This window comes from Armigeres subalbatus, chromosome 2 (assembly GCF_024139115.2).
Source record: "Armigeres subalbatus isolate Guangzhou_Male chromosome 2, GZ_Asu_2, whole genome shotgun sequence".
Classification (NCBI taxonomy): Eukaryota; Metazoa; Arthropoda; class Insecta; order Diptera; family Culicidae; genus Armigeres; species Armigeres subalbatus.
In genome coordinates this window covers 347,392,995-347,418,642 of record NC_085140.1, presented here as the reverse complement: position 1 = coordinate 347,418,642, position 25,648 = coordinate 347,392,995, and the positions used below count along the sequence as shown (strand labels likewise).

Below are 25,648 nucleotides of genomic sequence, written 5' to 3'. Positions count from 1 at the left end.
AAAAGAACAAAAGAAAACCTACGATAATTCAAATGGATGATTCAATTCAGCCATGAGTTTTTTGGTACTGAGTTGGATGCGTTTCAACTCACGCTTGATTTGAATCGTCCATGAGTTTGGGAAGCTTACCAGACTGATCAAAGGAACGGTGGATGGTGTGCAAAACTGTGTGAAGATTTCGGGCGAACACTCCAGTTCGTTCGAATCGCGCCGGGGACTAAGACAAGGTGATGGACTTTCGTGCCTGTTGTTCAACATTGCGCTAGAAGGTGTTATGCGGAGAGCCGGGTGTAACAGCCGGGTACGATTTTCAACAGATCCAGTCAATTTATTTGCTTCGCGGATGACATGGACATTGTCGGCCGAACATTTGCAAAGGTGGCAGAACTGTACACCCGCCTGAAACGTGAAGCAACAAAAGTTGGACTGGTGGTGAATGCGTCAAAGACAAAGTACATGCTTGTGGGCGGAACCGAGCGCGACAGGGCCCGCCTGGGAAGCAGTGTTACGATAGACGGGGATCAACTGATCAACTTCCCCAGATTTATCATTTGGAAATTAATTTCCAAATGAAAAATCTGGGGAAGTTGATCAGTTGATTCAAAAGATTTGTTTCGTTTATGCCTAGAAAACATTCTAAATGACCAATTCAGCCGTACGACAACTGTCCATTCCATCCAAATGGCGCTTTCTGCCAAACGACTATTTCGGCCAAAGGGCATATTCGGCCAACCGATTTCAGCTAAATGAACTGTTTGATCAAATGACATTTCCGGAGAATGGCATGCCCTTCTGGACCGTTTGCAAAATCTGCGAGGTACAAAACTCAGTAGAAGCAGGGTTGTAAATATTCGGCAGCACTGGAGGAAGGTGATGCTTTTTTATTTTAATTTTTTAATTCTCTTCCTTCCTTGAAATCGATTCACATTCACGAAGAGGGAGAGGAGTAAACAACAGAACTCACATCGCCACTCGTTTCATAGCGGAAAATTTTGCTTTTTCATTAATCCATTCAATGGTTGGTGCTGGAAAGATTTTTTGGCTGCCGTACAGTCGCACTCACGACGGCAACGGGGAGATTGACCGAAGAATATGCTGAGATCCATGTTTTTCACTGCATGTACTTTGACATATTTCAACCCTGCCTACCATCGAAATTATGTGAAAATCGGGTGTGACCGGTGCGAAGGCGGGAGACCACTTGTTGATCCTTGTGCCCAGATGCTCTGCCGATAGTTTGACATCCTTCGATCCAGCTACAGAATATCGATGGTATACGAGACCACCATGTGCAATGTACCATGTGTGCCTAGTGGTGTTGGTGCTGAGGTAGTGCTTGATGGGATGTGTTTGATTTGAAGTTGTTGAAGAATTAGTTTACCTTGGAACGCTTGTGCCATATGACAATGACGTTTCCCGTAAAGCGAAGAGACGTTCTTAGGTCCCGCAACATGCATACGGAAATGAAATTTGCTCTGCAGAAAACTCTGATTCTACCAGTGATGTGGATCGTGTAGAATACAGCAGCGTTCAGTGGGCTGGGCACTTAGTGTGGATGACGGAAGAAAGAATAGCGAAAACAATATTCCACAGATAACCGAATAGAGGTCCGTGACTTCGTGGAAGGCCACGAACACGCTGTCGGCACGCAGTGGAATCGGACCTGGGGACCCTAAACGTTCGGCGAAACTGGATGAACATCACCCAGAACCGACGATTATTGAGGCAGGCATAGGTGTATCGACGTACAGCGTGCAGGTGTCGAAGTAGGTACGAGATGCCTTGTCTTATGATACCGCTATCCTATCAGCCCTCATCTCCTTCCTCAAACATGGAAAGCTAAATCCAACTATGGCTTCCAAGGCTCCCGGGTGTTAGTCTCACCCACACGGTCCTCTGTGGTCTTTCTGTGGTTGTAAGCCAGTGACCCGACTATCCGGACACTTAATATAATCTCAAAAAGATCAGCTGTTGGGGTTTGCTCTTCGCTATCGCTAACATTCCCTAGTAACATTTTGGTTTTATACTGGTTTTATAACACTCTTGAAGAGTAAATTATGGTCTTCAAGAGTGTTATAAAACTTTAGATGTTACTTGTGTTTCTTCATTTTGACACTAAACGACCAACTTCTGTGTAGCAGGATCACGTTCAAGTTGACAAAAAAAATCTCTGAACGAATCATATGGATGCAATAGAAAATTATCTTCATATTGTCTGTAGAATCAAAACATGTTTTATCATCTCATGAATTTTATTTAATGTATTCGATAGCTTTCCGAGCAAAGACCTACGATGACCATTTTAATGAGTATGTATTAGCGATTATTTCAAAATGATAACTTTGAAAAAAGTTCTCGCCGTCTCTTGATCAGTAATATTTACCGGTTTGATCGCAGTGATAACTAGAAGCTTATTGAATGATAAGAGTTTTAAACTGAACGATTATTTGACGGAGCATTATCTAGAAATTTTTAAAAATCCTATCATAAATAATCATTGTTTTGATATGTAAGACTTCATAGCTAGTATGATAGAATATCCACGATTGTGACGAAATAATTACAGTGACTCATGCATTATAAAAATAGGTGTTCTTATTTACAAACATTCGATTTCTGCATCATATCAGATCTGAATCACATCATTGCAGCCATTGAATCAACGCAGAAAAAAAAATCATTAATATTTCTCAACAGATAATCTTTCGACAGCTTGGGTCAACAATTTTGCTTCGCGAAACTGGTCTCGATTCGTTGACAAATTTACTGCATACTGATGCCACTGCAATGCAGTTTCTTCATAAGCCTCGATGCGATTCACTTGGGCACTCGGTTGGTACACCTGATTTTGCAGCGCTCAATCTTGCACACGTATATGAAACCCGACCACACCACGTAAGATTTACAATCGGCCAACGATGACAAACTATTAACTGTGTCAACCAAGTTTAACACCATAGTGGCGGGGCATGGGGACGCATTTAATCAGACATTGTCAGCGTAGCTTTCTCTTGATACGTAATCTTAGATGTTTCAGATTTTGCTAATTTCATGATTGAGAAGATAGTGAGTAACCACTCCTGGCTCATTTAGGATTCTGCTTCTGATTCTGTCATGCCTCGTTACAGAGCACAGCTGATGCTGCTTGGTTATCAGGGGAGTGCGGAGCAAAATATTTTCGCATTATGTATTTTTCCAAAGATTTAATGATGTGAATTTTTGTTTTTACAACTTGGGCATGATTGATTTATTTAAATCTAAATCCATGCTTACCTACCATTTTAAATATTAAAATGGATTCATGAGCTTTTTGGACTAGTGACACAGTGGAAAAGTTTTATTTTTTTATAAATTTAAAATGTTTGCTCGTTTTTTGCTAAATAATATAAAATTACAGAAACACACAAAATCGGGGATACTTTGCCAGCTTTTTCATTATGTACAATTTTTAATGCAGGTTATAGTATTCATTCGAACTTTAGAGATAATCTTTAAAGTTAGGGAAGACTAGCATTAATCAATATAATGGTAGCAAATAAAAATAAAAAAATAAGATCTGATTTTTTGCAACAACTAATGCTGCATTTTGAACCATATTCCCAAAAACCATTCATTCAAATGTTCAGTTCTATTTCAGGTTGGATGCTCTTGCGGTAATCCAACTGTATGAAAAAAATGGCCGGGTGTTTTCACTTCGATGCTCGGTTTATTTTTTGGCAACAACAATCATTTCAGTGACAGGTCAAAAGATGATGACTTTGTTGTGGCTTCGAGTGATTTCGCTTTTATGTTTTTTGTCCGTTTATTATTATTACTTTTTCTAGGTTTTGCGCTGATTTCGTTTCACGATTTGATTAAGATTATAACAAGTTGAGGGAAAGCTCACTATGCCGTCGAAAATATAATTAATTAGAATACTATACTTCATAAGTCTTATAATTCATGTAGTATCGCTCGCATCAACGCTGACAATTTAGAAAGCAGATAATCTGAGAATTCAACAACCCAAAAACTTTAAAACAACAATCAAAACCTTGTAAATTTAAAAATCGGTTGATCTGAGAACCTTGATATGAATACCTAAAAATCAGTTAAAAATAATTCGGAAATAGTTTTTTCAACTATATTTGTTAAGGTTCTCAGGCAAACGAATTACTAAAGATTGGTATGATACCTATCTATGGATAATTAATCAATCAACACATCTCACTGGTCTTGCCAGTACACAAACAAATCCATCTTAGGCAGCATTTCTGGCCCAAATCCAAAAGATGTTCCTTTCGTTGCTCTTAATCTCAATCATAAAGCCGAAGCTCCTTTACAATTCAAATCTACTACGACGCCGTTTTCATTCGAAGAAATTATCATCGCATCGGTTGGCTTCATCGCCAACTCAAATATCTACATCTTTTTCTCGGTAAATATTTCATCCCCTCACTTCCGTTTTATCAACCAGAACTAGATTAACCCACCCATCCTCCCCAACCAGGAAAACCACCGTTCGCAATAATCACTAATCCCATCATCTGTTCTTTTTTTGTCTCCATTGCAGCTGTGGCGACTCGTTCCAACCTCTATGGAGTTTCAGCTGGACAGCGCAGAGTACTGCCAGGCCCAACACAAATAAGCTAAACGCTCCCCCGTCGTGGCACGAGCCCGAATCGCCGTCGTTATCGCCATATCGTACACATCGTCACCGCCGTCGTCGTCCTCGTCGTGATCGTCGTCACCGCCGTTCCCCATCACCAAGCGCCCTAGTCGTCGTCGTCGCCGTCCGCTGCCGTGGCTACGGGGTTTCTGGAGACCGACCGGCTCTTGTGGGAGAAGTCTGTCCAGGGAAGGAGACCCTGAGGAACGTGTAGGAAGTTAGAGCAAAGTGAAAGGAGATAGCGATAGTCGAGCCGTGTCCCACGCGAAAGCAGTCAAGAAGATATCCCTGAGGTTTTTTGGTTTTGTTCTGTGCACAAGAAAACGTTTTGCGAATCGACGAGAAGTCATCATAAGTGGTCGAATTGGACAGAGTTTGAGAAGTGGAGGGAGTGTGAAGCGGAAGTGAACTAGCAGGCGAAGAAAAGATCAAAGAGTGTTGTCAATAGCCTTGTGTCAATTGTTTGGACCCCAACCCTACCATCGATAGCAATTTTCAGTGCAAATCTAGCGCCCGCAGCAGGAAGAAAGCAGAAGAAAAACTTAGTGTCAATATAACCTACTTTCGGGATCTTTTTTTCCTTTCTACTTTTTCCATTTCCTCGTGGAGTAAATAATTTCGTCCGGCTCTTCCACGTCGTTTCCGGAACTGTTTTTTTTCTTTCTTTTTTCGTCGCCGTTACCGTCCTCATTAGTTTGACCTGATTGCTGAGGAATTGTATGAGAGCTGTGAAACTGGATAATATTGACAACACAACTAGCTATCAACGAAGAAGCTGATTGAATTGTGGGTAAGTTTATTACATTTACATAATGCATATTTTTGTACAAATCTCAGTGATCACTCTTTCAGTTCGGACGAATGCTACAGTGAACAAAAGTTCCGTAGAGCTTCAAACTTCGTCAACCAACATAATATTTGAATTAGGAGACACGTAATGCTTTCGAAGTACTGTGGGTTCGCTTTTTACGCGGATTTCCGGTTTTACGCGGTTTTTCCAAAAAGTTTAAAGTAGGCAATATCAATCGTTATCGATGAATAGAATTCGAAAATCGATTTTTGACGCCATTTTGGAATCCAAGATGGCGGAACAAAATTCAAGTTTGACGCAGTTTCGTAGTGATCTGAGCAATATGGGTGTCTATCAATCTAGATCGATGATTAGAATTGAAAAATCAATATTTGACGCTATTTTGGATGGTCGACCAAAATTCAAGTTTGAAACAGTTTCGTGGTGATCTCAACAACGAAACCATGCAATACGCAGTTCTGAATTGCCGGAACTCCGAATTGTATCAAGAACTTTGCCTTTGTTTCTTGACAGTGGTTCCCTGAAATGTAGTTACAAATATTGCGGATAATCATTACAAAAGACCTAACTTGCTCTCCAAAGAACTGGACGGTCGCGGTCGGTTGACGATGAATTCGAAACAAACGCATCGAAATTCGCATTTGGATTTCGTCGTAATTGAGCTTATGTCGCACAGTACGCTGGTTGCTACCAATTCTGTCCTTTTGATAGAGCAATAAAGAGGTTCTTCATCTCTCAGACCTTCTATTGCATCAAGTTCTGTTCCTTATTGACGCCTACTACTTCAGGCCGCTCATTTTAACTAACTGCTATCTAGTTCTTTGTGCTGACGATTAGTCTCATATCTTCGTTAGCTATTTCCATCTATTCGTATCTTCATCTATTACCTTCATTTCGCGATTCAAAACTTCTCGTTTTTCCATTTGCACTTTCACGCTCAGTCAAAATAGCAATTAAGTCTCCATAAGTAACCACGATTGGTGGCACATCCGACGATGCACTGCTCGCGGTAGATAGGCGATTGATAGACGATGCAATATCTACGACTGGTGGTTGCTCATACGTGATAGAACAAATCCGGCATACCCCTCTGCTCCTATATGAACTGCGTAGTGATAATGAGACCATTCTTCACTTTGTTGACAGAACCCTATGCTATCCAGTTTGTTCGTCAATTCTTCTTCTTCTTCATTGGCCTTACATCCCCCACTGGATATTGCCGCCTCGCAGCTTAGTGTTCCTAAAGCACTTCCACAGTTATTAACTGCGAGGTTCCAAAGCCAATTTACCATTTCCGTCTTACTGCACGGCTAAGGAGGGCCCTTGTTCGTTACCTGTTGAGAGCGATTTCTGCTAACTCTGACCGCTTTATAAGCAGCGCCTTTCAGGCAACGTTGCAATCGAAACGCAAGCGTAGAGTTTTCAAAGTATCTTAGAAATACTTTCAGTCTGCTCGATTGCCAGCGAACTGGGGAAGGTATCTTGGTATAGCTTACCAATGATTGGAGCATTTCTGAGAGGTGGATCAATACTCGGATGTCAAACCTTGTGTCATAATGCCTTAAGAGCCTCTAATTTTAAGGCATCATGACATGATGGGGTTTGATAATTTGGGATTAAGAAGCGCCTTTATTGTTCATTTTTGTTTTGTCAACGTTTTGTTTATTTTTTTTACAATGTTCTGAAAACTCAGATGTGAATATGTACATTATCAGGAAGATTTTGATTTCAAAATTGTATTATCTTCGATGGAACTCAAACCCACAACCCTCAGTACGCTACACTGGTGCATTTAACCAACTAAGCTACGTTTTGTAAAATATCTGGCGGAAGATAACACAATCTTCCCCAGCACACGTTCATCGACACCAGTGAAGTAGCCTACGCAGCCTTATCGTATTCCTGAATAACGTATCCGGACGCGGTTATGGAATGCAACTCCTATAACTTATGGGGGCATCAATCTTGTGCGGAGTTTACAAGCTCAGTGGTAGAACGCGTATAGAGCCTCCATCTACACTCAAGTGAAAAAGTCCCTTCGAATCATGTGCCTACCGACATAGATTTTTGCAATGGAATTTTATGCATCTCACAATATGCCATCTTGTCGAAAAAATTATTAAACTTACATTGTTTTCCGATGGCAGCGGATTCGGATACGGCAAACCGCTCTTATTCTCCTGCTAAGGTTAAATCTCCGGGTCCCCTAAACGGTGGTTTGAGACCTGAGGTTAAAAAACCCTTTTCGGGTCCACAAAATTCTATTCGAATGAAAGGTAGCTCATTACAAATCCATTACATGTTTCGAATAGGTGCTTAGTCCGATGCAATACGAGATGAATTGTCCACCCCGCGGCTGACATCATTATCACATGGTCGGGGTTCTGCAGACTTTTTTCAAATTTATAATCAGACTGAGGCCGGAGTGGCCTGTGCAGTGCATAAAAATCTTCTCCATTCAGCCGGTCCATGGCTGCACGTTGCCTACCACGCAGTCTGCGGAGGGTCCGCAAATCGTTCTCCACCTGATCGATCCACCTTGCCCGCTGTGCACCTCGCCTTCTTGTTCTCGTTGGATCGCTGCCGAGAACCATTTTCACCCGATTACTGTCCGACATTCAGGCTACGTGCCCGGCCCACCGCAGTTTTCCGATTTTCGCGGTGTGGACGATGGATGGTTCTCCCAGCAGCTCATTCGCCTCCTCCACGTACCGTCCGCCGTCTGCACCCCACCATAGATGGTACGCAGCACTTTCCTTTCGAAAACTCCAAGTGCGCGTTGGTCCTCCACGAGCATCGTTCAGGTCTCGTGTCCGTAGAGGACTATCGGTCTAATTAGCGTTTTGTAGATTGTCAGTTTTGTACGGCGGCGAACTCTATTCGATTGGAGCGTCTTGCGGAGTCCACAGTACGTACGATTTCCAGCCACTATGCGTCTCCGAATTTCCCTGCTGGTATCATTTTCTCCAGTGAGTCCAATTACACAAATTCTTCTGTCACCTCGATTTCGTCACCACCGGTGCAAACTCGCGGTGGGTGGCTCACATTATCTTCTCTTGAACCTCTTCCTATCAAGTACTTCGTCTTCGACGTGTTGATGATTAGTCTGATCCGCTTAGCTTCCCTCTTCAGTCTGATGTATGCTTCCTCCATCTTCTTAAAGTTACGTGCCATAATGTCTATGTCGTCGCCGAAGCCAAATAGCTCGACGGACTTATTGAAAATTGTACCACTCGTGTTAATCCCTGCCCCTCGTATTACCCCTTCCAAAGCGATGTTGAATAATGAATAGCAGACACGAAAGACCGTCACCTTGCCTCTCTACGCGTTTCGAATGGACTCGAGAATGTCCCTGAAACTCGAACTACACACATCACCCGATCCATCGTCGCTTCGATCAACCGTGTCAGTTTATCCGGAAATTCGTGTTCGTGCATCAGCTGCCACAGCTGGTCCCGATCGATTGTATCATATGCAGCTTTGAAGTCGATGAATAGATGATGCGTAAGCACGTTGTATTCACGGCATTTCTGCAGTACTTGGCGAGTGATGAACACCTGGTCCGTGGTGGAGCGTTCGCCCATAAAACCCGCCTGGTATTGCCCCACGAACTGTCTTGCTAGTCGACGGCATAAAATTTGGGAGAGTACCTTGTAGGCGGCGCTCAGCAATGTGATTGCGCGGTAGTTGCTGCAATCCAGCTTATCGCCCTTTTTGTAGATGAGACACATGACACCTTCCATCCACTACTGCGGCAAAACTTCCTGCTCCCAAATCTTGGTAATAACCCAGTGCAGAGCTCTAGCCAGTGCATCACCACCGTGTTGAAATAGCTCTTCTGGTAGTTGGCCATCCCCAGGGGCTTTGTTGTTCTTCAACCGGCCAATCTCCTCCTGGATTTTTGTGGAGATCAGTAGCCGGTAAAATGATGTCCTGCACGCATTTTCCCAGGTTCATCACCATACCGCCATCTTCGTCTGCCACATCGCCATTCAAGTGTTCTTCATAGTGGATCACCTTTGGATCACCTCACGCTCGTTCGTAAGAAGGCTCCCGTTTATGTCCTTACACATATCAGGCTGTGGCACGTGGCCCTTACGTGACCGGTTTAACTTCTCATACAACTTTCGTGTGTTATTAGCGCGGTACAGTTACTCCGTCTCTTCACGGTCTCGGTTTTCCTGCTGACTTTTTCCTCCGGAAAATCGAGTTTTTTTTTGTTCCGCGACCGTTTATATCGTGCCTCGTTCGCCCTCGTGCGGTGTTGCAGCAATCTCGCCCATGCTGTATTCTTCTCTTCCACTAACTGCTCACATTCGCCGTCATACCAGTCGTTTCTCTGATCCGGGGGCACCGTGCCAAGTGCGGTGCTACCAATGGCGGATCGAATATCTCTCCAGACATCTTCAAGAGACGCTGCGCCCAGCTGCTCTTCCGTTAGTGTGCCACTTCCAGCTGCTGCGCGTATCCTTGGGCTAGTCTACCGTCTTGTAGCCGCCCAATGTTAAGCCGCGGCGTCCGACTTCGACGCGTGTTGTACACCGTCGAGAGTTTTGAGCGCAGGCATACTGCAACGAGGTAGTGGTCGGATTCAATATTCGCACTGTGGTAAGTGCGGACGTTCGTGATGTCGGAGAAGAGTTTACCGTCGATTAGAACGTGGTCGATTTGGTTTTCCGTTGCTTGGTTAGGTGATCTCCATGTGTCCTTGTGGATATTTTTGCGGGGTGTGCTTCGGACTACCATTCCGCGGGAGGCTGCAAAGTTTATGCATCGTCGGCCGTTGTCATTCGATACGGTATGCAGACTATCCGGTTAGATGACCGGTCTATACATTTCCTACCTGAGCGTTCATGTCACCGATGACGATTTTGACGTCCCGCACTGGGCATCCATCGTAAGTTTGCTCCAGCTGTGCATAGAACGCTTCTTTCTCGTCGTCGGGTCTCCCTTCGTGTGGGCTGTGCACGTTGATGATGCTATAGTTGAAGAATCCACATCCTTGCGTTGATTGGCTGCCACCCAATCACGCGTTGGCGCATCTTGTCCAGCACTATGAAGCCGGTTCCCAGCTCGTTGGTGGTGCCACAGCTTTGGTAGAGGGTACCCGCTCGATGACCGCTTTTCCACACGTTCTGTCCTGTCCAGCCGATTTCCTGCGGCGCTGCGATGTCGAAATTGCTTCGATGTAATTCATCGTAGATTATCCTGTCGCAACCTGCGAAGCCTAGCGACTTGCAATTCCATGTTCCAAGCTTCCAATCGTGATCCTTTATTCCTCGCCTAGGTCGTAGCCGATTGTATCGAGTCGTATTATCCTTTATGTCGTTCGTAATCATTGTTTTTAAAGGCGGCTTATTGGGCCTGCGCAAACCTCCTGTCTCGTCGGGGGGCCTTCGTGTCAGGTCTGTTTAGCGTCCCACCTAACACCAGAACCTGGGCTTGTGCGCTTTGAGCGACACATGGTCGCTTTGGCGGAGCCTACTTGCGGATACATGCAGCTTTTTATGGAAGTTCAACAGAGCCCACTGTGAAACCCCACCACATCCTAGACAAGCACCACAACTAGCAGATGGCCTAGGGAGGGATCGTCAAGCCCTTGGATATAGTCCCTGCTGCCCCCAAAACTTAGGAAGTTAGAGTGTAGATAACTGACCGAACATTACACAAGATGCCCAGAACCCGGAAGAAATATTGAGAATTACAATTCTAGCATCTGATAGAGAATGAAACCGTTAACTATATGACCATGAAATTTGCAACTCTCTGTCTGAAGAAATTTGTAATTGTTTAATTGTTTAGTTTTAGATATTTCTAATCCTTTTTGGAATAGACGTTATGACATCACCATATTTGAAGAGTATTAAAGATAGCTTCCCTTTCTTCACAGATTTCAGTCAACGTACCGTGCAATGCGTTTAAAATGCAATTGAATGTGTACTCGCAGCAAATCTTGAGAAAAAATGTCTTACAATTCCAATTCTTTGTATACCTTCGATACTTGCATCACTGTTCTTTATTTATTACTAACAGATCCTACGAACTTCTTTTCGTTTAAAATTGATTTATTCTCTGTTTAATTCTCTAGTTATGCTGAATGGGAATTGTATGGGAATCCTCCTTTCCAAAGAGGTGAGGGGTCTTGAACCATCTTAAAAATTTTCCCTGGCCCCAAAAACCTCTGCATAGTAAATTTTCATGCCGATCGATTCAGCAATTTCCGAGTCTATACGGGTCAGACAGTCAGAAATTCATTTTGATGTATATAGATTTTATTTTATACACAAACCTAATGGATTATACTGTAGATTAGAAAGCAGAAAAACTGAAGCGTGTGCAACTACGTTTTATTTGCGAAGAGAGTTGTAGTATGTTTGGGAAAAAATTTCTTCAGAAATAGTAGTCCAAGCAACTGTTTTCTCAAGATATCCAAAAAAGAGCCTATTTTAGCGCAAAAGGAGAACATCCGATTTTTATTGAAAAATAAGGACATGTCCTCCTACCATATCACCCTAATCTAGAGAGCCGAGAACATTTTCCGCCCGAAAACATCCCAGTACGGACCGACAATCGAACTCGTCATCTCCGGACTGGCAATCCTATGCCTTTGCTCGCAAGGCTGACTGAAGATCCCTAAATTAAACTGAATTACTACTGATTTGCTCAAGGTTCAAGGATTTACTCTTAGTATGAATTTTGAAACAACATATGTAGGGCGATAGGGCGTTAAAGAAAGCCGCTTCAAGAAGGCTCCATTCTCGCAACATATAACTTTTTCGTGGAAATCCAAAAGTACTTCCCATTAAAATTCGAAAAAAAATCCCATCGCATTTCAGTTGTAGGGTGTCCATCCAGTCGGGAAAACCGGGAATTGAGCTCGTCCGAGAAAAACCCGGGAAAAATGCGGGAAAACATGGAATCAATCGGGAAATAGAACTATCGATCAAATCAAAAACATATTTACCAAATTTATGAACTATTTTCCTTGCAATGTCTTAAATAACTATCATTTGAAAATAATATTTCTGGCAATAGTGTGAGTCACACAAAAAAAAATTCGCCTGTCGGTAATAATGACACAAAATGTGTAAAACATAGTTTCCCAAAGTGGTGGGTCGCGACCCCCTAGCCTGTGTAAATCTTATGGAAGGTGGTCGCGACCCCTCAACTTTGGAAAGCTATGGTATAAAAAGTATAGGATTTTTTTAAGCATCGTGAGTATTTTATGGTTTCTGAAGTTGTTACTGTCACGATTCATCAGTGATGAACTTAATTGAACCGTTTGTTTGAGAAACTGCATATGTAACATTTTTGGCCAAAATGAGATTTTTATATATTCTGAATCCTCGTCCAAAAATACGTATTGTGGCAAAAAATACGAAAAAAAATTTTTGTTCAGGAATGTATGAATTTTTTTTCGTTTGTTTGAGAAACTACATAAGTCCACGTACTTTGAAGAGCAATTGTGGAGTACTGCTTACATTTTTTGCACTGAAAGTGTCCCAGGGTGTTGAGTTTTGCCAAAAACTGTATAAACTGTATCTGTATCGAAGAAATCGAAAGATTCGGTGCAAATTTGTTCAAAAACAGTTTTTTGTTGTTTTCTCGAAATAGTGTAAATGGACTTATGCAGTTTCTCAAACAAATGATTCAATTTCAAATGAAAAAATCACTTAAAGATAAAAAAAAGAGAAAAAAATGTCACGATTCATTACTTTTCATTACTATGTTAGTTATATTTGAAATCTATTCTCTTTAATAGATTTCCGCATTGCATTTCTGATTTGAGTTATACAATACTTTTTTTACAAATTAAGCTCAGAATAATAGTTATTGCTAAGAAGGAAGTACGAACTCAATTTACTACTTATACATACGTGAATATCACCATAAATTGAAAGATCTTCATCCTGGGCCTGAACCAGTTGCTAGAAATTAATGTGAAAATTTCTCGAGAAACTCGAAGAGCTTCTAATGGAACTTATTGATAAAAATCATCAAAAGTTTCAAATTTTGATAAATAATTTTAGATGACTTTTTCATAGAAACCGATTATTCTGAGACGAATTAGAAGGATTCATGTGGGTGAAATTTAACAACTTTAAACGCTTTTTGATTTATTTTGTTTAAAAAAAATCTGCAGTTCTGAAAGTATGTTTGGTAATTTAGAAAATTCACATTAATTCGAGATTTTCTTAATCCAGGTTATTTCTTTAACTTTTGACATATAAAATAAATGATAAGTTCCATAACTTTGAAAATTCTAATATTGCAATATTGGGTGAAAACTTTCAAACTTTAAATGTGGTGAAAAATTGGCATGAATAAACAATATTGAAAAACAAAATTCTTAAAATTCAAAATTTTAACGCACTAGGTAAGATCGATTTAAGAAAGTGTTTTTGAGCAGTGAAAACAAAAATTTGGGCCTAAGAGGGTTAAAGATTCTAGAGTTATTTTTAGAAGGTTATTTGAGGTTAATCCTGTGTTGAGGAATTGAGAGGAAAATTTAAGCCTAAGTCACTTCAAAAAGAAATTATGTTTCTGCTTTTTCTGTTCTATCAAAAGTTATTTAGGATTTTTTTGAATTAATTGTTTGGCTGTCTTTATTAAAGAGATTTGCAGCCCTAGGCTGGCTCATCTTTGAAGATTCTCTGTTCTAGAATTAGAATCCACAAGAAATTATTGTAGATTCTAATTCCTTCGATTCCGCATGTGACAAAACTGGGATTGATTCATATTGAATGGGTCTAAGAGATTCCTAGTTCTCCCTCTAATAAAACAAACATAAAAATAGCTAATTTCTTGCTTAGATCCGCTATTATGATATTTTAGTATAAGTTCCTCCAACCGGGAATTTGAAAATCGATTTTGAATGGACACCCTGGGTTGAATTGAAATTCGGACTCTCTGGTGAAATTTTATAAGTCCATAGAGATAGAAATTTATTTGTTGTCAAATTTTAGTAGAATTTTACGGTCAAAATATTACGGTTACAAGAAATCGTCAAATTGATTCACGCTGCTGCTGACAAATAAAAAGGTTTCGGCGTGACGTCGATCTTGAGAAAAATTACGAAAAAGTCTTCATTTGTTTCCATATTTGAATAATGCACGTCTCATCTGATAGTTTCTTTTTTATATACCTTACAGATTAACACTACAGCACAGAGAGATCATTCGAGGAGTCGACAATTGCATCTAAAATATATCAAAGAACCAGTTCAACCAATTAAAGTCTGGCTAAGTAGCGGATAGATATTTGATCGCAACAATCTACATTAATAATTGTACATCGCATCCAGTATCAATCATCATCGTCATCACCGTGATCTAATCGTCGTACGTCGTTTAGCGTTAACCAACGTGAAGGAGAAGCCAAGCATTTAAAAAAAAACAACGTTCGTTTGTCTGATTTCAACTGGTTCAAGCCACGAATTGTAAGTACTAAGCATGGCATTTGATGTCCTTGATTTCATTCAGAAGTTTAGAACTTTGTGGAAACCATCCTAGTGCCAAAGCGAAACACCAGTCACTGACGCTAGTGGTGTTGGATTTTCACTGTTTCCCGTTTCCCTATTTCACGTTAGCCGTTCCCAAGTCCAAAAGCCTCGAATGCAATGTCATTGGTTGTATAATCATTCTGCTTGGCATATACTTCCGTTGGGTCGAGTGACGGTCGTCGAACAATGTCGTAACCGTACAACCCATCTCCATTGTGGTTATAATAGGTTCCATTTGGATGTTCACAACCGGGCCGGGCAGGTGACTTCCATGCAAGGCCCATTTAGTGCCATAATGATTCTTTGGAAATAAAAATGCGATTTATTCGCACAAAGAGTTTCTCTTACGGTACCTCATCGTTATCACTTCTTCTTTTTACATAAGAGGATTGCGGGGATTGCAATTTCCAGAAATGCTTATCGTGATTGATTCCTTTTCTTTGCATACCAGGTCGATGCGATGGTTTCAGTTCCAGTTCAGTGTTCGATTCGATGAATTAGTTTGTTGCACAATGGAGTTTTCTAATCATGTCGCAATCACCGCAGCGCACGTAAAAGCTTTGTTCGATATTGTATTCAATTAGAATCCAATTGATATTGTGGTCAAGCTGATGTTGTTTGGATCGTAATTATGCGTTGATAACTAAACTAGATGTCTAATAAATATAAGTTAGAGCAGTGATGTGATTCACATTCTTAACTGTATTTTCAGTCCGACACATTGTAACCAGTGGTGTGTTGATCTGTCTAAGACCTTTGAGATTTTCGTGTTTTGTGTTTCGCAATATAGTGTTGTACAGAAATAACAAAAAACTGTTTAAATATGTACATTGGACACCACCTAATACCCACTGTGCAGAACGCAACCACATCACGATAGTTCCGCTACTCACCACCAAACGCCACAAAAAAGGATATGGATAGTCAGCCAATGTGGGTGGTAAAATCGAGGAAACCATGGGACATTAGCTGGATGGGTGGATGAGTTCCTGGTTATCAAGTTGAGCGACTTAACCGCCATCGCAAGAACCATTAGTTCGCAACTTTTGTATAGAAAGGACGTGAATGCGACTACAAGTTTCGATAAAGGAAACCACTAGCTATTTTAAACCAAATTTAGCGATATTAAAACGGAGTGAGAAAAACGGATGTGAATATTGGGAATCGTCCAGGTAATACCATCACTAATCTGCTCCTCGATCATCCACCGCCATCGTTAATCGCCAAAAACTTACCCCATCATCATCCAGGACCCCGGTGTTTTACCATCGAAATTGGCGTCGGCGTTAACGACGTGGTCGTTCCTGGAACCACCAACCTGGCGACCGCGTGAAAATCCGCAGTTTCGATCCGTTGACGTCCTGTGTCTGGCCAACCAAGAAGCTACTCCCAGTGCCACAAACTAGCCGACAGTGTTCAGCGGCCATTTTGTAGCAGTCTGGACTAACGGCAGGAAGAACGAGAAGTAGGTGGAACGGTGGATCGAGTAACGGGGCCCCGCCGACGTGTGACCGTATCAGAGTGGGAGAGAGTTGAGGTAGGAGATAGGGCGTAAGAAAGTGGGAAGACTGGTACCTGTGTGCGAAGACGTGAATAAAGTGGGAGTATGTTCAGCAAAAGTGTTTAAGTGTTTTCTTGGCCGCGATAATCAAGCGCGTACGCCGACCCTGAGGCATTGAATAAGGGGGGTCTCATTAGTGCTGGGTAGGGATCGCCCCATTAGTTACAACATTATGGTGGTTATCTATACAATAATATAAGACTGAAATGGAATATAGTTTCTCGGATCTACTTAAAATTACGTGAAAAATAAATTTTCCAGTTATGAGGGGCTAATCGTATATGCTTCTTTATTGACATTACATCCCCCACTGGGACATTGCCGCCTCGCAGCTTAGTGTTCATCTGGTGTTCATTAAGCACTTCCACAGTTATTAACTGCGAGGTTTTTAACCAAGTTACCATTTCTGCATTCGTATATCATGAGACACCCTCAGTATGGTCTTGCTTTGTAGCCGCGCATCTTACCGCACGGCTAAGGAGGACCCCCCTCCTTGATGAATCTATTCACCGTAAGGTTTATAATTGAGTACAAAATAGTCATATCTGTTAGTAATATGTAGGTAGAGGTAAACATAACAAAACCAACTTTGACCTCGGGAAGCATTCCAAGATAATCATAAAAATGAATTTTCAATTCACTTTTGTATTCTCAAGAACAAACATCGCGTGCCTGATGATGAATTTGTAGAAGTAAGTTTAACATTTAGAATACTATGTCTCATGCTACACTTTCCATAGATATACCGGTGCTAGCAGATTATTTATTTGCTGCATACCTGCCATCGAGGGATGGTCAGGCAGAATGAAGCTATTATTGCATTGCAGTGATCTGTTTCAGACAGCTCTGCCGAAAATTCTGACATTCAACACCTCTTCATCCTTTCCTGCTACCAAATAATTATCATTGCCCACGTTTCATCGTCGGTCTATAGAGATCCAGCACTTCTGTCAATACCATTTCACTAAACAAACCAAACGTAATAACTCACTTCATCTCCTCCGTTTGCGATGCTCTATTTACAGGTAATTATTCCAAATTGAGCCACTCTACACTGCAGCACCGCGTCAGCAAGTGTGTGACCGGCGGCTTGTACTAGGTCCAAGGGCACGCAAAGCCAAGCCGCGCACCGACCACGTCCGGGCTGAATCATCGTCATCATCCCCGAGCGAACGGAGTGTGGTGTGGTGTCTTCATTTGTTTGCCCACGAGCAGGAACAGGAGAGCGCCGTATCAAACCGGGCGCGTGATAAGCGGCAGTAGCAGCATCATCCCGCTGAGAAACGACCGAGAGAACGAACCGAGGGCAATACGTCGTAGAAAGCCCGATCGTTTAGATCTGCGTCGCCGATTGTACAAGGGGCCAGTGTGAAAGGTGAAAACGTGGAAAATTTCAAATATTCTGTTGATTTGTGATATAGTATACATCATAATAGTTCGTTTTTTAAGAAATTGATTTTAAATATCGCGTAAATTGCGGAGAAGAAAAGAAGAGGAAGCAACAAGCCGATAAGTGCAAGCAAAGTAAAGAAGTGATTTTATCTTATCTAAAAAAAAGCAAAGGCTGATCGAAGCCAACCGCCGTCGTCTTTATCTCAAAAAGCAAGTGCTTCTAATACTAGTGCATCTACTTGAACGTAATCGCAAGCTACTATTCGGTTTCCTTCAATTATTTTGTCTAATCTATAACTTACAAACAAAACATAAAATACACACACGTACTAAGTGGGAAGCAGAGAGTAATTGGCGCCGGAGAATTCCACCAGCTGATTGCAGCAAGTACTAAACCAGTAGGAAACAGCAGCAAAAACCTATCTTCCGATCCAGCAGACACCGTTTAATGACAACCGTCATCATGCGTCAGAAGGACATCAGACCAGCGCCGGCCCGGATCGAATTCAAGGGCATGAAATTCCTGATCACCGACCGTCCCGCGGACAATACCATCCAGTGCTACATTCAGGTGAGTAGTGGCCAGATGCTAAATGTCGATAGATTAACGGGCATTATGCCAATTACGTAAGATCTTATGGGAGGATTGTCATTTCCATAAGTTTCAAAAAATGTTCGAAAAAAAAATTACTAACGAGTAGAGGGAGGAAGTATAATTAAGTCCTAAAATGAAGAATCGATATTCGAATTTCCCTTCAGGGAACGATGGAGTTAATCATCCTTAACACGTCAGTTTTTCTTCCAGCTCAAAAGTCGAAAGGATCAATGTTTAATTTGAAATTCCAAAATTCACAGGATTTTGTTTTTACACGATTTTTTTTCGCTCGTATTTTTGATCGTGTGACTTCAATTTGCCACCAAAATCTTCGCAACATGTTTCAAAAAATCCAGAATAAATCAAAGAAAAATCACATGATAATTAATATACGTTAAACATTTAGGATGAGTGGAAAATTGAGAAAATGTAAATCGCGTAAAAACAAAATCCAGTGTAGATAGAATAATATGATTTAAACGCACTAGCAAAACACCGCAAGGCACTTGATTTAACCTTTTACAGTTAATATACGGGCCTGACGTTTTGGGCTGATCATTTCAATACCAAATTTTCAAAACGACTGATTGAGGGGTGCGCCTTTGAGAGTTGGTATAAACCATTTCTCGAAGGGTATAAATAGCGGAACCTCAATCTAAAGAGGCCTCACATTGAGTTTGAGAAATATCTGAATAAAAAACGACTACTTCATTTCTTCTCAATAGAAATGGAGCAGAAAGACATGCACTAAACAAATGACACGGGTATACTACAAAAGTTCAATGAAATGGACGCAGTGGTTCATCCCGGACAAAAAAAAAGCAATGTTCCTTTCGACTTTCAACATATCAGAACAAATCAATACAAAATTTTCAAAACGACTTATCTGCTTTTGATGAATCTGATAGCACGCCCACGCAAACTAACACCATCAACAGGTAGCATAAGCCTTTAATCTAATAAGGCTTCAGCAATAAGTGGGAAAATACTGATTTTGACCATGCATCGGTACTGAAGTTCAAACATATTTTTGCTTCTTCTTATAAGTTCCGAATTCGTTTTTGTACAGAGATCTGATTTCATTGCGTTTGGCATTTCTGAATCTCACCTTTACACAGAGCTCTAATCAGTCAGAGGGTTCAGCAGATCCACCAAATTCGTATCCGCTTCTTTCCTGATTATTCAGCGCTCTGGAGCTTGGAGATTCATGTCGTCGGCTTCGAAACCAGCCCAAGATTGAGTTACGTTTTTATGATTTACTTCATTGACTCCAACCAAAAGGTACAAGAGATTGGTCATCTTCTGACCATCGCTCATAAGTATTAACAAGAATACTAAGAACTAGAGCACAGTGTGGTAGATCTTTCTCCGTAATGCATCACGAAAATGTGGCTATTTTTGTAATGAAGCCCCGAAGAAGGTCTAACTTTCTTAGTTACTCTACTTTTCGGGCACTTGTGATTCATCCGATCCACAATAATACCTTCCCAGCAACGCTGAGGTAGAAGCTCTTAAATGCGGAAGTCCCAGATCGCACAACTGTGATCCGTTCGATCCACAATAACACCTTCCCACCAACTCAGAGGAAGAAACTTCTGAATGCGGGCTTCTCACTACGTAGAATTGTTTTTTATCTTTATTAGCGAGACTTTCAGCCCAAGGCTGGCTCGTCTCGAATAACGTAGAGTTGTGATTAATCCGAACCACAATAACGGGAAAGGGCCGTTTAGCCGAAAATCAATCGGCCGAATACCACTAGGCCGAAAGTTATTTGGCCGAATATACCATTTGACCAAACAGACCATTAGGCTGAAAGTCATTCGGCCGAATGGGCCATTTGGCTGAATAGGTTATTTGGCGGAATGGGTCATTTAGTCGTAGAGGTCATTTGGCCGAACTAGGTCACTTGACGTCACTTCACATCTCAATCATCATTTCTCACTGCGAAAAGTTAGAAATGATTAGTGAGAAAAGAAGCGTCTCTCTTCTTACCCCGTTTTTCTACTTTTCACAGTGAGAAGTAAAAAAAACAGGAGTGAGAAGTAAGAAGTGAGACGTCTCGAGCGCGCGTGATTCTGCTACCGACGGAAACTTTCTGCCGTCCCTTAGCGACTAATTAATAACAAAACTGATATTGTCTTTCTTATCCTTTCCTTGTATATAATGGTAGTTCTAAGAAGAACCAATGATTTTCCAATAATGCGCCTTCCAAATCACTCACAGTAACTTCTCAATTCTTTGGATTTACAAGAAAATTTTGGCTTGAGAGCTACTTCCTCTGATTGCCAGTCCACGCTACTTCAGATGCCACCGTTGCAGAAATTTACTTCACCCACCAACGGCATGGGTCGAACAGTCACCGTCTTCAGCATCAGCAGCTCTCAAGTGGAGCTTTCCCGCAAGGCTTTGGGACAGTTCGTCGAATGACATTTAGTCGAAAGTACATTTGGTCGAAGGGACATTTAGTCGAATGGAATTTAGCCAAATGGACATTTAGTCGAATTGACATTTGGTCGAATGGACATTTAGTCGAAAGGACATTTAGTCGAATGTTGAAAGTGTTTAGTCGTTTAGTTTAGTCAATAGATTTTTGGCTAAATTTGAATAAATAATCTACAAGATACATTGATAAACAGATTAGAGGAATTCAGTGGACGTGAGGAAGTTCAATCAGCAGCGGAAGAAACGAATACGGATGCCAATGAGGATTTCTCACCTGAGCTAACAGAAACTTCTGGAGTCCCTGGTGGATTATAGTTGTTGAATTGAAAACCTACATAAATAGCAAAATATTAGGTACTGATGGTGAAATACCGTCTAATCTATTTTTCGGCACATGTTATTTAATGTTATTTTGCCAATACTTCATCGTAGTCGGCTTTGGAACATTAAGTCTAATGACATTTCGTCGAAAGGACGTTTAGTCGAATGGAAATGGTTTTCTTATTCTTTTCATTGAAACTTTTTCTTTCACTCAATATTTATACAATAATAAGCTTAGAATAAAATTCCAATCATAATTCGTTAATTATTGGCCGAAAATTTAATTCCGACCAAATGGTCATATGGCCTAATCTATTCGACGTCATCTCTATTGACGAAACATCATTCAACTGAATTTTCTTTTGATCAGAGGGAATAGATTCATCGTAGTCGGTTAGAGGGGTTCACCAAAACCGATATCCAGTCGGGAGTATTCTCGGAATATTCACCGTTTTCGTATTATTTATTATTTTTAAGAACCACAGGAAAAAATAATGAAAACTAAGAAGCGCGTAAAAAATAAAGACGTGGAAAATTAAACTATTTTGGGCGTACATGGATATTTTCCAGCAAGTAAACCCTAAATGTATGCAATTTCTATAGCATTATGTCAGCTTCTATAGCATACATCATATAAAAAGTGACATAATGCAATGGAAATTGCATACATTCAGGCGATAAAATCGTTTAAATTTACGCTCTTTTTGGCATTCCCTTTATGTGCATTACTTTCGTGTAAATTTCAACAACTTTTTCTATCTGTGCCCATCATTCTTTGGACAATATTGGAGCGATAATTATGTGACTTTTATAAACACCACAATAAATCATTCATTTTTAAATTGTTATTGACTAAAGTTCTTTTTTTAATAGCCATTCGACAAAACGTCATTAGACTAAATGTACCAAGATTTTTAACTCGAAAATCTGTTTTTGAACAAACGTCATTCAACCAAATGTACGAAGATTCTTCATTCTAAAATCTGATTTCGACTAAATGTCCATTCGTCCAAATGTCCATTCGACGTAGTGTCCTTTCGACCAAATGTCCTGCGTCTCTAGTGGATTAAAAAATCATTTTCGACTAAATGTCCCTTCGACCAAACGTCCATTCGACGTAATGTCCTTTCGACCAAATGTCATTCGACTAAATGTCATTCGACGAAATGGTATAGAGCCTTTCCGCAACATTCGGTTACTTTCGCTTCGGAGGCGTCTGTTGCGGTCCTGGTAGCGGTGGAGCGGTGGAAGGTTGAGCCGAAACGAGATTTGTTCACAGTGCTTGATGACGGCAGAAAGTTGTTGTCCGTAGCAGCATCACAAGCGCGCGACAACAGTATCAATAATGTGAAATTTGATCTCAAGATTCTAATTTGGTATTGTTGTTGTTAGACTTGTAACCCCAAGCAGCACAACTTGTTTCACTACTGAACATTTCACTATTCGGAAAGAAACAATCTTTGCGTATGTGCCATCAAATATAACTCTCTTGCAATCTAAAAAGCGCAAGAGGTGGAGCCTACGGAAACATCCTTCGATTGCAGTAAAATTGCAATAATGTTGCAAAATACTACAGCGGAAAAAAAATAAAATAAAAATATAAAACTGGATTCGATTTATTGATCTTGTGATTGATAGTCCTTCACTCTACCACAGCACCATTCAACACTTCGAAGGAACTGCATGTTGACTCATCATAAAAACCATACGATTATGAAGTTTTGTACTCGGGTTTTCTGTTGAATTTGATTGCACCATCACCGGAACAAAATGTGAGTTGTCAAAACGTTGAGCGATGCTAAATTAAACATGAAGACACACTCAACTTATCTGCAACTTAATTTAAACAAACAAATAAATTTTGAAAGACGCATTGAAGTTACATGGTAACAAATATGCAACTTGTTGATTTTGTTTCGTGTTTGCAACATGAAGTGCAGTATTCTTTGGTTGTTTGTTTCCAAATGTCAAACACGTACTGCATTGCAATGTTAATGAAACATTGATCACAACTCGAACGTTTTTGACATCTTGATGCAACTTTTTCGTGCTTTGATGTTTTTCCAATGCCTTTAATGAAACTGAATAGAAACAAGGTGCTTTTTGGAAGATGTTGCTTGTGCTACTTGGGAAGGCGGGAAATAATTCGGTTTTTCCAGAACCACAATTTTATACAAGAGAAGGTTGAACCGAGGCAAATTATGTTCTAACCTTTTCGGCTATAAAATTGAGGTTCTGAAAAAAACGATTTATTTTCAATAATGCGCCTTCCCAATTAACTGCAACAAAACCAGATCTTGAACCAAGCGAGAAAATTCAACCGAGTGAGCCACTGATGCCGACGATAGCCACTCGATAGTTTGTCAGAAACCACCGTCATCGATGCTGGGTCCGTTACCAACGCCATCGTTCTGTACTTGACCACTCACCGTGGATCATCGAACAGAAATGACTAGAGATGGGCATTAAGATCCGGAGCCGTGAAAAAGATCCGGATCTTTGAAGTGAGTGAATGATTCATGGATCATTTTTTAAAAGATCCGGTTCACCAGATCAACAAATTATCTGACCATTTGTAAGGAAATAATAAAATGAAAAGTTCATTGTTACCTGCTTGTGAATAAAAAGGGTGAAATTATTGTCTGTACTGTTCAAAAATGTGAGCCTGAATGACTAACGTTTCCCAATTTTGCATTCTTCTTGCGTTTCGTTCAAAGGATCCGATCCGGTTGAAAGATCCGGATCATTAGTGTGAATGACCCAGATCGGATCCGTTCATCGAGGTGATCCGTTTTGCCCATCTCTAGATGACGAAACATTGGCCTTTTTATACCCGGGAAAAAGAAACTGTGGGTCAAAAGGCCCGTAACTTACATTATTCTGATGTCCGTGTTGGGAATGTATGAACGGAATTGGTTGGTTCTGATTTGTTTGAGAATTGAAATTGTCAATAGTTTATCGTAAATAATCAAAAGTTTCAATGAAATTATCAAATTGCAGGAGAGTTTCCGAGTCGATTGATATATAAATTTTGTCGAAAAAATCCATCGAAAGATAAAGGCTCTATTAATGTTCAAAATCTCACATGATTTCGTGACGGTCCCCAATTTTAGATTGTGATTTGACACCCAGTTTTTCTTCGGGTAAGACGTTGTCCAACGTCAAAAGAACAAGTCTTGTCTCTGAGGGCGGTGAAAAAGGAGTTTGATTGGCGGGGCGATAGAGAAGGGGGAAGGGTTGTTTGACCGAAACTTATTTGACCGAACAAGTCATTAGGCCGAATATGTCATTTGACGTATCACTTCTCACTTCTCAATCATCATTTCTCACTTATCACAGCTAAAAGTGAGAAATGAGAAATTTGAAATGATGAGTGAGAAAAACCATTTCCCCTCATACTTCGCTCTACCAAGCTTTTCACAGTGAGAAGTGATACGTGACAAATAAAGAGTGAGAAGTGAGATCTCTTACTTTTCACTTCTCACTCATCTTTTCTCACTTTTAACTTCTAACTGTGAAAAGAGAGAAGTGAGACGTCTCATCACTCACTTCGCTTTTCTCACTTTTCACAGTGAGCAATGGTTAGTGAGAAGTAAGAAGTGAGACGTCTCACTACTCACTTCCCATTTCTCACTTTTCACTCCAAATTTCAATTTAAAAAATGTTCTCGGTAGTCAGTAACAGATAGGGTAACGGGAGGTAACGTTAGCCCAGAAAGACGCGCTTCGTATGAAAAAGCAAAGAGTTTTAGACCCCAGTATGACCTTATTTCTTATGAAATAATTAGATATTATCGATCATCACATTCGTGATGACTGTTTGGCGAACATGCCTCTTCATGTTAATCAACATACCTACTTACCAATATAGAAAGTGACTCTTTTACACAAGGTTGTCTATGACATCGAGAAAGCATTTGCCCAAAAGCAATCATGCTTGGGTGCCTTCATAGATATTGAGGGTGCTTTTGACAACATGTCTTTTGATGCAATATTGGAAGTCGCAGGTTGTCATCGGTTACCTAATATAATAACCAAATGGATTCATTAGATGCTTAAAACCCGACATCTCTGCTCGACATCCCATCAAGCAGCGATTTGGAGATTAAGTGTCTGTGGGTGCCCTTAAGGGGGAGTATTATCTCCACTTTTGTGGAAACTCTTTACAGATACGATTACCTAATAATGGCGGTTTTTCTACCTAAGGATTTGCCGACGACTAATCTAATATTCATAGTGGATATGTGTTTTACTATTTCATTCGACCTGACGCAAAACGCTCTTCATGTAGTTGAAAGTTGGTGTCGCCAATATGGCCTAATATAGCCGAATAAAACATCTACTGTTCTTTTACGGAAAAACGTAACCGTAATGGTA

General features: G+C 40.7%; 1 protein-coding gene across 4 annotated transcripts in view; it reads left to right on the top strand.

Annotated features, from left to right (window-relative positions):
• The window catches only part of LOC134212900 (PRL-1 phosphatase), a 179,562-nt gene that overhangs the window by 139,448 nt on the left and 14,466 nt on the right, over window positions 1–25,648 (top strand). For all 4 annotated transcript variants that reach the window (XM_062691205.1, XM_062691207.1, XM_062691208.1 and 1 more), the window contains 3 exons: window positions 4,553–5,438; window positions 14,612–14,898; window positions 17,548–18,485. In XM_062691205.1, the coding sequence (XP_062547189.1) occupies window positions 18,363–18,485 (123 nt within the window). In that variant the 5' untranslated portion in view covers window positions 4,553–5,438; window positions 14,612–14,898; window positions 17,548–18,362. The remainder of the gene's footprint in view (window positions 1–4,552; window positions 5,439–14,611; window positions 14,899–17,547; window positions 18,486–25,648) is intronic.